The sequence below is a fragment of the Chionomys nivalis genome, chromosome 24 (genome assembly GCF_950005125.1).
Source record: "Chionomys nivalis chromosome 24, mChiNiv1.1, whole genome shotgun sequence".
Lineage (NCBI taxonomy): Eukaryota > Metazoa > Chordata > Mammalia > Rodentia > Cricetidae > Chionomys > Chionomys nivalis.
In genome coordinates this window covers 38735188-38749027 of record NC_080109.1, presented here as the reverse complement: position 1 = coordinate 38749027, position 13840 = coordinate 38735188, and the positions used below count along the sequence as shown (strand labels likewise).

At 45.2% G+C, this 13840-nt stretch overlaps 1 protein-coding gene across 11 annotated transcripts in view; it reads left to right on the top strand.

Annotated features, from left to right (window-relative positions):
- Positions 1–9258, top strand: part of Pex5l (peroxisomal biogenesis factor 5 like) — a 203792-nt gene extending 194534 nt beyond the window's left edge. For all 11 annotated transcript variants that reach the window (XM_057756757.1, XM_057756753.1, XM_057756759.1 and 8 more), the window contains 3 exons: positions 649–814; positions 1179–1336; positions 2717–9258. In XM_057756757.1, the coding sequence (XP_057612740.1) occupies positions 649–814; positions 1179–1336; positions 2717–2921 (529 nt within the window). In that variant the 3' untranslated portion in view covers positions 2922–9258. The remainder of the gene's footprint in view (positions 1–648; positions 815–1178; positions 1337–2716) is intronic.
- Positions 9259–13840: the final 4582 nt, after the last annotated feature.

The window sequence follows — 13840 nt, the reverse complement described above, 5'->3', positions numbered from 1 at the left end:
TACCCTGAGAATTGGGGTTGAATACACCTAAGTCCCTTGTTGGAGTAAATCTGAATTGAATCTCATTGGTCAGTTCAGCTTCAAGGACAGAACACTGGGTCAACGGAGTTCTCCCATGAGGACCTTACGTGACATGGCTTGTATATGTGCCTTGTTGTATATTTGTGATGACTGATGATTGACTATGTTGTTTTTATAATCCAGTATTAGTAGTCCTCTCGTGAAGCTAAAATATATATCAATTAATTTTTAATTTTATGAATATGGGCATTTTTCCTGAATGTAGATTATGTGTACCCTCTGCATGCTTGGTACCTGCAGAGACCAAAAGAGGGTGTTGATCCCCGGAACTGGAGTTACAGGCCATTGTTAGCCACATGTGGGGGCTGGGAATCAAACCCAGGTCTTCCACGAGACTAATAAGTGCTCTTAGATACTGAGCTGTTGCTCTAGTCCCTAAACTATTTTTAAGGAAAACTTTTCAATATGGGCCAAGAGGAGTGGCTTAGCAGTTAAGAGACCATGGTTGTCTTCCAAAGGACCCAAGTTCAGTTCCCAGCAGCCATACCAAACACCACCCAACCACCTGTAGCTCTGGCTCCAAGTGATCCAACGTCCTGGACATTGAATCAGATTCTTCCTTCCTAGCTCTGTTTTGGAAGGAGTGAAGGAACTCTACCTGGAAGCTGCCCACCAAAATGGTGACATGATAGACCCGGACCTGCAGACAGGTCTTGGGGTTCTCTTCCACCTGAGCGGGGAGTTCAACAGAGCAATTGATGCATTTAATGCTGCCTTAACTGTTCGGCCAGAGGTAAGGAATCCCAACACAACAAATACCCTGGGGGGGTTGTAGCAAACAAACTTTCAGGGATGATCCTTGGCACATTCCTTCTTCATTTTATCTCTGCCTCTGGTGAGTTCAAGGACAGATGACACACCACTGCCACTGTCCATTCCAAAATGCCTGAAATGGAAGTGTGAAATACAAGACATCCAATGACCGCTGCTCTTCAAGGAATGACAGTCCTTTCCACCCAGTGAACCAGGGAGGAATTTTAATAATTCACCTCCGTACAGACTAAGCCCTTAGCCATCTCGCTTCAGCTGTAAAGCGCAGAGGTGGAAACACTCCACGGTGCTCCTGAGTATTAAGTAACTCCTGTCTTTGTCATAAGGATTACTCCTTGTGGAACCGTCTTGGGGCAACCCTGGCAAATGGAGACCGCAGTGAGGAAGCTGTGGAGGCCTACACGAGAGCCCTGGAGATCCAGCCAGGCTTCATCCGGTCCAGATACAACCTGGGGATCAGCTGCATCAACCTGGGTGCCTACAGGTGAAGTATGCCTGGGTTCAGACAAGTTACTTGGGGGCCAATATCCATGTAAGTCTGTATGAACTATTAATAGTTCAACATTTAATTTTTCCATTTAAGGAAAAAAGAATCGTGGAGAGGGAGAAAGCCAGGGGGACTATGGGAGGCTCAGAACCGTGTTGGGTAAAGCCAAATCAAGAATACAGTTCTTCTAAACCTGATGCACAGATAGAATTAGTTAGAGGAGAAAAAATATACGGTGGATCTATTGTTTAAAACACAATAAAGTCCGGGAGGAAGACATTAAATAGTGGCTTATTGTTTGAAATGCCCTGGTACAGTTATGGGCCCAAAAAGCTGCAAAGCCATGGAAGATCCCGGAGCTCAGCTGTCCCCATCCCCACGCCCATTCTCAGGATGCCTTTGTACTTCCTACAAATGCTGAAAAGGCCAAAGCCTTGAGCTAATGTGAGCTTTGTCTATCAATACTTGTGGTGTCAGAAATTAAAGCACTTTAAGAGCTTCACTGGAAAGTAATAGAACATTGCATAGCAATAGGAATGACATGCTTTACAAGAAAATAACCACTTTCCAAAACCAAAGTGTACCAGGAAAGAAGAGTAGCCTAGCATTGGAGAATTCCTGTACTATCTTGCTCCCTAGAGCCAGTTTCTTTCTGCTTTTGTATTTTGTCTGTTGGGCTGCCTCACTTACTTCACCAGGCTGTAGTAGGAGAGATGAGCAGCTGAGGAGGGGAAAGTGAAGAAGGTCAGCAGGCTCTCAGTTTCCTAATGAAAATCATTTGCCCCGTACAAGCCCCAGGCTCCCCAGACCACATGGGAGAACTATTGATCTTAACCGTAAGAGCTTTTACATGAATTGACTCCAGGGTACTTTACAGCCAAATCCTAAAATGCCTCCTGCTATCCCTATTATTCACTTAGGGACTGAAGCTCTGCAAAGAAATTTGCCTAAGGTTAAACACCTGGGAGTGAAGGCCAGTCAGTCTAACTAAGAAACTAAGCTCCTTATTTCAGTCACTACCAGGCAAGCCTAGACTGCCTTGCTTTTAAGGAGGGCTATTTTCTTCCCTTAAAGACAGATCACATCTGCACACAGATAACATCTCCAGGTCGGTCCCTGAGCAGAGGAAAGGCACCAAAGTAGCCTCCCTCTTTTCTGCTCCCAAAGTAAAACAGACTTTCCTCTTCCCTGTCTGGCCCACTCTATTTAACAAGAATTGTTCACGAGAGAGTAACTAGAGAACCCGAAAGCCATCCCTGGGAGCCCCCTCACCCTGGAGAAGAGACCTAGGGCGTGGCAGGGAAGCAACTCTGTTTATTTTAGTGTGCTGACTCTGGCATTCCCTGGATCTTAAGCTGTGCCTTTCTCCCTTTTTAGAGAAGCGGTCAGCAATTTTCTCACGGCCCTCAGTTTGCAAAGAAAGAGCAGGAACCAGCAGCAAGTCCCTCACCCTGCCATCTCGGGCAACATCTGGGCTGCCCTCAGAATTGCACTGTCGCTGATGGACCAGCCAGAACTCTTCCAGGCAGCCAATCTTGGTGACTTGGATGTCCTCCTGAGAGCTTTCAACTTGGATCCTTAAAGGAAAAGAAAGAAATACAGAATAATCCTGCATCTGTTATTATACTAAAAAGGGACAAAACTATTTTATTATGAATTTCCAAAAAAAAAAAAAAAAAGATTTTTTTTTTAAAGGATAAAGCAGAGAGTCAAAAGGCCATGGTCATGTAGCCCAAGAGAACTAACTGATTACTACAGACAATACCTGGCCTCTGTTCAGACCCAAAAGCACAAAGTCGAGGTCGGGTTCAAGAGAAGAACCAAGCTTCTCATGACAAAGAAAGATAGGTAACTGTGTATACTCTTCCAAGTTACCAGTGGTCTCTGAGTTATCCTGTCCCCAGTCACATGGGGACACACCTGAGGAGCCTGTTCATGGGACCTGGCAAGACAGTTTGTCTGCAGTCAGTGAACTCAGGCTGTCTTCGCCTTTCATGAGACTGAACATATAGTCCGGGCCATTGGCGCATGCACACATACAACCTGACTAAAGACAGGCGTCGCTTCCCCCTCTTCCCGTTTTAACTTTTACTATAAGCCTTTGTTTCCAGAGAGAGAGAGAGAGAGAGAGAGAGAGAGAGAGAACTCTGCTGGCGAAAGCAGTTTTTGCACTAGACATTTTGCTGTTCCCAATGAAATCCTGTCTAGGATTGTACATAAGCACTTTAATATCTTATTTATGCCTTGCTGAGCTTCCGGTTTGTTGCTCCAGCTTCTAACTTGTGGAGGGGGGGGCGGGGGCTGGAGGATTTGAGACAGATTTGTTAGCTCAATGGACCAAATAAAAAATTCTGAGAGGAGTTTTTTTCTTAGCGCAGGGTTTTGAAGGCGCCTTGGCATAGAATGTAAATATGTTAAACCCAGTTTTCTTTGCTTGCTTTCTGGGACTCTGGATCTCAGTGAGAAGCAAAATTCTGCCTCTGCATTCTCCCTGCAGAAGGAAGGTCGACTTTCTGTGATTTCTAGTGAGTGTGTGTTAACTTGTTTTCATGCCCGTTTTCCGGCTTTCTAACTGCCCCGTACAATGGCACTCCGTTTAAACTCTCCCTGTTTCAAATGGTATTTCTTAAGCGTGATAAATACATTTTTCCTAAAGTTGATATGTTTCCTCAGTTCCATGATAGCCCACACTGTCCACCTCCTCCAGCTGTGAGGGACAGAATAAGGTCACGTTTGTGCCCGAGCTATGCTGAGTAGCAGAGTTCTCCTCTGAAGGAGGTGCCCCTTGGGCTCTAATTTAAGCACTCAGTGAGAACCAGGCCTTCGCCATCGGCAGGGATGTCTTGCTTAGCTGTTAACCTTCTACATACGTCTTCAGATAACTCTGTGGATGTTCAGGCTTGGTGATTATTTAAAAAGAATTAGAAAAATGTTGGCAAAACGCTAACCAAAACACCATTATGCTCAGCTCTAATTCTAGTAAGCCGCCCTAGTCTCTGTCGCCTTGTGCCTTCCCACCTCCAGAATCCTCCTAAAAGCAGCCTGGTCCCAACTTTTTCATGCCCTTTGCTTACTAATAACTCTCTCCACTAACACTTGTAGTTACCAGAAACCACATTTTGGGTCAGAGCAGATTAACTGACTGTGAAATTACCTACTCCTGATTGAAAATGTGCCCAGAGGCTGACTGAAACCACTCCGTCACCAGGGAGTCCCTGGATTGTGAAAGACATGACGTTCACAGGTGACTACAAGTCCTTGAGGCTTATCTGTCACACGAGCTTTCTGTCTTCTAAGGACAAGCTGATGAGAGCACTGTAGGTGTCAGGCTTTGCTCTTTGTTGTCAGTGTTCCCTAAGATGGAGCCGTGGCCCCAGCTCCGTAGCAGGACACAGGCATTAAGACATCCACTCTGGGACACGGCAACAACCCCCGCTAGCCTTTAACAGCTGAGCCATCTCTCCGTCTCTGGCCCATGCTTTCTATTAGTCTGTGCAGCAAAGCAAAGCTCAGATGTATTCTGAAGAGCAGATTTTTCTGGACCAGTGGTTCTCAACTCATAGGTCGTGGCCCCTTTGGCAAACTTCTATCTCCAAAAATATTTACATTATGATTCATAAGAGTAGCGAATTTACAGTTATGAAGTAACAACAAAAATAATGTTGGGGGAGGAGGAGTCACCACAACATGAGGAACTATATTAAAGGGTCGCAGCATTAGGAAGGTTGAGAGCCTCTGCTCGAGAATGTTAAAAACAGACGGCAAAGACCTCTTTGGGCCAGATGAGACCATGGCATTGCCTGCTTGAACGTTGCTGATGGTGTAGTGACCATTCCTGCTTTCTTCCTCACTCCAAATGTCACCTACTGGCCACCTGGTTTGGATCCCTCGGAGACCCTTCCAAGCCTGTAAATGAAGGGTTCAAAGCAACCTTCCTGGTCATTCTGTTCGTACTGCTCTCCCAGGCCCTCAGCAGCAGCTCCTGATCTTGCCAGGAAAAAGACCCACTGCACCCTCAGACCAGTCACCACTTCCCACAGGAGCTCAGGTTCAGCCTGCCTAGTGCAAAGGCGGGAAGTTTTATTTCATTTGATTGTTGCTAAGTGGTGTCACATACTGTGGCCCAAGTTTATTTAACTGGAATACCAAGTAGCTTCAAAGTCCAGGGAGTTATTTTAGGGCACAGCTGACAGTTTTCCACTCCACCATTATGTAGTATTTCGTAGGACATCTAATGGGACTTTCTCCACTTTCCTAGTTCTATCCATCACAATTAAGATTTTCATAGGCGACCACCTATCAGGAAGATCAAAATTAGTGCCTAAGAGGGAAAGAGTTGCAATGTCCAATGCTATCATAATGGTAGTAAGTAAAAACCAATAATTAAAAGGTAAGACATTGTATAAAAATAGAGCCATAGCAGACGTTAAGGAGTGAGGCTTTCGTGTCTTCCTCATGGTGTCTGTATCTTTTCATCATCTGCTTTCAAAATGCAGAACTGTTGCAGGATTTTCACGGCAAGAAATTGCCTTTTCTCTTTTTGTTCAAAGGACTAGGGAATTCTTTTGAGACACTGGGGAGGACCCTAAGGACAAGACTTATTCACAGGATGGCGAGGACCCTAAGGACGAGACTCCTTCATACAATGGCCTCTCAGTAGCTTCCAGGGACCTGTTTTTGCCAGTAAATTGGATGAAAATGCAGAGAAACCCATTTGAAACCACTGCTGAGTTTCAAAATGTTACAGGTTTTGGTAGAACATCTGCATGCAAAGAAGAGGTATAATAAAGAGGGGCCAGGGGTGTAGATCAGTGAGCACAGTGCACCCCGGACCCACGTAAGCCGACAGCTGCAATCCCAGCACTTGGGAAATGGAACCAGGGCGATCAGGAGATTACGGTCATCGTGGGCTCCAGGAGACCCTGTACAGATGCGGAGCAAAGGACCTCCTAGCCAAGTCAGCCTCACTGAGTCTGCGTTCTCTGTATTTCGTCCTGACACCCCTCCCCACAACCCACCAGAAACTTTAATAACTAACAATGAAGTGCACTTCCTCAGCCAGTCGGATGTCTGCCAGAACAGGCAGGCACGTCCAGAATACACTCACTCCCAGACTCACATGCCGTTTTTATTTATACTGAGAGATCATGCCGACTTTTAGAACAATATCTAAATTCTTTTATCGATAAATCGTTCTGGAATATTCTTGCCATATGGGCAAGGCTTGACTGTAATTGTAGCTCATCTCATAGTTCCCAAACCTCTTAGCATAAAATTTATCTGTGCACTCCTGGGGGACCAAAGGAAAGAGGGTGGTCACTGTGCGTCCTCATTTGTCTCTCAAATGCTTCCACAAGGTTGAATTGCACCTACCTAAATGTCATGACGTTGATTTCTTTCCTATCCTAACAAGCTTCTAGAAGCAGTCAAGTATTTGGAAGATTTAGTTCATGTGCCATCTTTCTGAGACCTCTTGTTTTGAAAATGGAGACAGGCAACACCCATGACTTCAACCTTGTAACATAGCTTCCAACGGGTTCCCGTGCAAATGATCCTGCACAACGCCCTTCTCACCTCACTATTTATAGGACTGGCTGAATTAAGCTGTTTTGAACTAAGAAGTAGATACATATATTTTTAAAGAGTGTTCATGACAAACTCTGGCATAACGTTTGTAAAAAGGTGATTTTAAAAAAAGCAAAACATATAACCTCAGGTACAAAACTACTGCATGCATCAGTGCTTACAATCTGCCTATGACTATTAACCAAAGCATGCAAGATCCTGAATGTAAACCGGCCCACTCTCCCCATGCATGACTGGTGTCATAGGCTGGCTTGCCTTCCCACTCCCCTCAACATGCAGGCACTTCCTAATGTCCCAGCATTTTGTATTGGCTTTTCCCATCTCATCCTGTAGATGCCTGACATCACATTGGCACTGGTTCAAACCCTGTGACTGCCAGTCCCAGGCCAGTCATCTGAGGGACCCAGGTACGGACCTGTGTCCTTTCAAACCCCTGTGAAGCTTGACAGAGCTAAAACTGTGACCAGGCCGTGCAATTGTCTTTGCACGAGAAGCCTTGAGTTCTGAATTCTTAATAATGTGTTTCAAGTTTAGGGGGAAAAAATAGGAAAAAAAATAGGGATTCTAAATTATGCAAGAAGGTTAAGAGTGATGTCAAACACATGGAGATTGCCCTGAGACAAAGTGGGCGTAGGGCCTTAGTTTCCCAGGGAGCTAGTACATCACAGAGCAGCACGTGAGTTATTGTTCTATTTGCAAGGTCAAGGTCTCTCTCCCTTCGGAAACTAGATTTGATCAACCTGACCAAAAGCATTCAAATTCAGGAATAGGAGATGACTTTATGGTCAATGTCTTCTCTCTGTTGTTTACTTAAACGTCAGTCTTATGAAAAAAAGGCTAGCAAAGGAGAGGATGAAGCTCAGGTTAGTGGGGCTGGCGGTGGTGATGTAGCCCCGCTGGTATAGGGCTTGCCTCCCATGCTCCTCCAAAGTATTCCACTGCTCATGGTGGCACATTTCTGTAATCCCAGCAAGTGAGAGGTGGGGACAGTAAGGTCAGGAATTCAAGGTCATTCTTGGCCATATGAAGTTCAAGACCATCCTGTGCTGGAAAATTTAAAAAGACCGTTCTCTAGGTCATATGTAAAGAACAACTTTTTGACCCTTTCATAATCCCCTGTGCCTTTCCGCACATAAACCCAGAGTCTAAACTACTCTTCCCCCACGCAGAGAAAGACCAAGGTGTGGAGACAACACACAGTTAAGAGGAAAGCGACAGGAAATCCAAGTGTGAGGCTTAATAGTTTCTCATGCTGCACACAGCTGCTACAAATGCTCTGGAAACTTAGTGCCCCAGCCTAAGAACCTCCTGAGCTAGGAAGAGGGTAGCTGAGTATCCCTTAGCAAGACAGAGGGACAGTCCTAAAAAACCTGCACCGAAAATGATCAAAGGTGCAAAACAAGGGAGCCCTTGATGGCTAAACCATACCGTGTGCATCACTGAGGTTGTTTCTGCTTTCCCCGTGAATTGATGGGAGCGGGAAATGACATGCACACAGTGGTTCACGTGGATATCTGCCCTCTCCACTGAGACACACGACTCTCTCACAAGGCTTCGGAAAGGATTGTGCCATGTGATCAGTGAGTTCAGGACCTGCCATGTTACCATCAGTGAAGACACAAGCCTAAAGTATCAGTCTTTCTTTTCCCCGCCCATCATCTGACCCAAGCCCTTCTCCATTTTCATTACCCAAATTTGTTTACATCAGTTGAACAGAACAACTGATCAATTCAGTAAACTTTTTACAACCTATATGAAGCATTTATTAACTATTTAGAAACATTTCTATCTATTTTGTATATCTATGAATACTGCGTATCTAGCCTGACCTAAAAATGTGTTTTAAGAGAAGTGCCAGGATGCTTTCCTTATTGTGCTCAGTACCTTGAAATCTGGGGGTTTCATTTTCAAGCTGACATAGGTAACAGAGAAAAACTTAACTTTAAATGTTTACACTGAATTTCTAAATTAATATCAACCCCAAGTTAAGTGATCTATAGTCAACTGACAGCAATGGGGGATTGAATATTATTGGCATACTATAACATTTCTGTGGCCTAGTGAATAACTCGCGGCCTATTCGGCCATGTAGTAAGCCTCTGTCATAGTCTTTCTCTGCATTGCCTTTTGAAATAAAACTACGATAAAAAATAATCACTTATCCTACTGATGTGCTAATTCACTCAGATGACTTATAATTTGCAAATACCAAGCTTGAGGTAGTATGTTTATACTTTATTGAAGGCATGCCTTCCTTTTTCATATTGTTAACCTGTATTTACATTGGCGTGGTTTTAAACTATGTTTCCAAATAAACTTTGTCTGTGGCTTCATCGTCTTTTCAGAACTCTCTCAAGATGGGATTTAGGGTCGGAACCACTTAAAGTCAAGTAGAATCCAACTACTACTGCTTTAGGAGAAGTCCTTCTGTTGGGTAGCTCTATATAGAATTTTGCATGAATTATCTGGAAAGCAGAAATGCATTTATAGATGAACAACAACAAACCTTGAAAACTGTTTCCTTTGCTAATTTTCTAAGACTAAAATATTAACCTAAAATTGAAATTTGTGATCTTTTTAAAATAAAGCATTAAAACATACGCCACTTCAGGGTCTTTCTTAGAGGGCCAGTGAGACAGGAAGCAAGCTGAACGCCCAGACTCCAGCGTAAGCTACACCTGGACCCTAACCAGAAAGCGGCACGGGTGCGAAGAGGGAGAACGGGGCAGGGAGGCATTAGGTCCCTATTTCCAGGTAATCAGAAAACAGGAGACATGCGGGCTGCCATTCAAACAAGGAACCAGCAAACTGCAGGGGAGTCAACGTTCCTGGAATCACCAAGTTGTGCACCAACGTGCGAATGAGATTGCTGTGAGCTCATGAACAGAGGAGGCCAAGGCAGCAGGGGCCGGAAGCAAGGAAGTTTTAAGTGGATCCAGGGAGAGCTTCTCAGAGCGGGGCAAAGGGAAGAGTTCCCCACCCCACCCCACCCCACCCCATTCCTCCAGCCTTAAAGTCTGTTTCGGCTGGTTAGGTTGACAGTGAAGGTAGCCACATACGTGGAGCCAAGACTGGAGCTCACGCCTCCCCTTCGGCGCTCCCTCTTGATCTCGGGTGGCACTTGGCCTTGGCGTCTTCCAGTCTTCCAAAGTGTCAAGCTGGACGTTTCCCCCGCCTTCGCTGCTAACACACTAATGTGGGGAACTGAAGCTTTAAAGTCTCCTCCTCCACATTTTAACATCGGCTATTATTCAGAAACGACTGCTTTTCTCCACGTGTATGTAGCACCAGCTAAAGGTCTGAGGCATTCTGATTCTGTTCATGTGTATACATGTTCCTGTATATACATGTGGAGGGGGGTGCATGTGGATGTGGAGGCCAGAGGTCGACCTTGGGTGTCTGTTTCCTTGATTTTAAAGTCTGTTTATGTGTGTTTGACACCTGTGGGGGGAGGGGGAATGGGGGTGTGTAACAGGTCATTCTGAGGCTTCCTGGCACCGGTTCTGGGAATGGCCCAATTTTCTAGAAGAGCAGCATTTTAACCTGAACAACATCTCTACAGCCCCCATCTGCCTTTTTTTTTTTTTTGCCCAGAGCTCACCAATTCAGACCAAAGAGCTCCAGGGCTCCTCATGTCACTGCCTCCCTCCGCAGCATGAGGATCATAGATAAACAGTATCACACCCAGCTTCTATGCAGGTACTAGGAACCTGAGCTTAGGCCCTCATGCTTGTGCGGAAAGCACTTTCGTGACTGAGTTATCACCTTGGCCTCTCATTATTCTTTACAGATCTCCCTAAAATATGCAAAAAGAATTACAAGTTTGTATTATTATTATCATTATTATTATAGTTATTATTATTATCTTTACTTCCACAAACACATACTGCTTGCTGACTGGTTGTGTTTTGTTTCGAGTGGTTAGGGTTTGGGTTTGGTTTAGTTGTTTTTGTTTTCAATGCACCTTGCACATGCTAAACATGCATTTCTCTACGGAATACTCCAGCTCTTGGTACTCACACCCATGCATCTTGATTTGGTGAGATGATGGTTACTAGTGCTCTCCTTTGTAGAACGAAACTGCTGACCCACAGGAAGCTGCAAATCTGAATTTGCTCACTTTAGATGGGTGTAGACTGCTCCCTCGGTCCAACCTGCTGACCTGCCTGGACACGATCCCAGGAGGTACTGCCACTCTGCCATTTACCCAAGGGACTCCATGTCCCCCGCTTTCCCCACTGGTAATTTTACCCCTCCATAGTTGGTTATTGTAAATGAAAGAGGAGCAAAGTGTGGTCACGTGGGAGAAGGTCCCCTGGATTCAAAGCTAACTAAAAGGCAAAGCTGACCCTCAGACCTGCCAAGCCTGGCCCAGAAAAGAAGTAGCTTCAGAGAAACAGCCAAGGTGATAACTAAAATCTGCTTTTGATTTAAAATTGAAAATCTAAATCATTCGGATAATGTGATGCACACCCATAATCCCAACACTCAGGAGGCTGGGGCACGAGGACTGTGGGTTCAAGGCCAGCCTTCATAGCCAGACCCTGCCTCAAACAACAAAACAAGGGCTGGAGAGATGGCTCCGAGGTTAAGAGCACTTGCTACTCTTCCAGAGGTTCTGAGTTCCATTCCCAGCAACTACATGGTGGCTCACAGCCATCTGTAATGAGTTCTGGTGCCCTCTTCTGGCCAGCAAGCATACAGACAGATAGAACACTGAATACATAATAAATAAACAAATAAATCTTAAAAAAAAAAAAGTGAAGACAATGTGACTACAACGACTGTCATCCCATTGATTGACAGGGCTGACTGTTGATCTGGCTGGCTAGTGGTGTCTCCTCCTCCCTCACTGCACTGATTGACAGGGCTGACTGTTGATCTGGCTGGCTAGTGGTGTCTCCTCCTCCCTCACTGCACTGATTGACAGGGCTGACTGTTGATCTGGCTGGCTAGTGGTGTCCCCTTCCTCCCACACTGCACTGTGCATCTCCCTCCCAATGCTACACACTTGACCTCCCCCAAATAGAGAAAGATCACATTGGCCATGTCCCTGCATTCCCCTGCTGGAAGCGCCAAGCAAACTCTCAAAAAAGAGAGTAGAAGATCTTCTTGGCATAAGACACATTTACAGAGTCTGATCCCATAAAAGAAATGTGCAATAGTAAGGGTCTGAAAGTAATGATTCTGTCCTCCTGAAATGGTCAAAATTGATACCAGTTAAACTAATTTCATTCAACTAGAAAGAAACCCAGCAATTTTGTTAATTTAACTACATAAATATTTTACACCTCTCTCTCTTCAAATATCCAAAGCTCCCCCAGCCAACCTGTCTCCCTCTGGGCTACAAGCCTTGGGTTTTTTGGTTTTTTTTTTTTCTGTCTCAGAAAAAGGTAAATCTGGGGATAGAGGGAGCCACCTGCTAGTGCTGTCTCCTCCCCCCATTCCCCCATTTCTGTGACTCATCTACACCAGTCCCCACTCTGACATAAGATCCCACCCCACTCACCTGCTCGAGCACATAGGACCTGCAACTCTTCCATTATTTCTTTGCCAGCCTCAAAAGTTGGTTTGTGCCAGGTGGTGGTGATGTACACCTTTAACCCCAGCACTTGGGCAGCAGAAGCAGGATGATCTCTGTGAGTTCAAGACAAGTCTGGTCTACAGAGCTAGTTCCAGAACAGCTAGGGATGTTAGGCAGAGAAACCCTGTCTCAAAACGCCCCCCACAAAATAAAAGTTGGTTTGCTATTTGCCCATCTCCTTTCTCAGTTTGAAAACTAATGCCTTCTCTTGGTCTTATGCCATGCACACCCCACGTATCAGCTACCACCCACTTCTCTCCTAGGAACAAACACCCTGATGTTTCCTGTGTTTAAAGTCTGCAGTTTCTCTCTTCACGCCTCCCCTGTCCTTGCTCTCATATCAACCTGCTTAGACAGGAGACAGGCCTAACCTTCAGTAACTTGGGTCACTGCTCTACTGAAGACCTTTAATGTTCTAGACTCTGGAGTCTTGCTGCCTGCCCCCAGGACAGCTAGCCTCCCTTTGACCACCTGGCCCATCATGCTCATTCCCTTCTCTCCAGCTTTGCTAACCCTTCACCACTCATATGACAGAGCAGCTAGGCCACCCCTGGGGGCCTCTGTTCCAGTTCCCCCAAACACCCACCTGAAGGGCTTCTGCTTCTGCAAGTCTTGGTCTTTGATCTCTTATCATAATGCCACCCCATCCCTGGGTACTACGTTTATCAGCCTCTGTGCCCTGCCCCATGCTCCCACAGTACTCCAGATCTTTCTATACATCACGGAACATTACTGATTTTGTACATTTAGCATCTGGTGTTGCTAGGAAACTAATTCAACAAGGAGCTCATCTACTTTATTTACAGACACGCTGTAAGCAAAATGACACATAGAACATGGTAGATGTTTGTTTATTGTATGAAGCAGAGAATGCACAGATTAACCAGCCAGCTGGCTAAATGATAATCTCCAGGAAAGTGTGTTCAGAAAGCATCATTAATTGTGGTGTAACATTTATTTTAAAACTACCATGTACTAAAACAAGTCCCCTTAGGTTCCAAGGATCATTTAGGCTAAATGTGGTGTCCCGTGTCCACCAAGCTGTCGTATGCTCTTCATAGCTCATCTGAAGAATCATTGAACGAGGAGAAATCGAGTCACACTTCAGCAAGTCAAGCGAAGGGGGGTCTGATGTGGAGTCTGAATCCCCCATCCCCGGACACACTACCTCCCTACTACCCTACTTTTTAAGTGACTGGCCACCTGTGAAGACAAATTTCACCTTTTCCTATTGTATTTTCCCACTCTGACTGAAGTCTGTCGCTATCTTGGAAAAGCAGAGCTAACCATTCAGTAGCGTGGAGCTGAATGACGAGAAGGGCGGGTTCTGC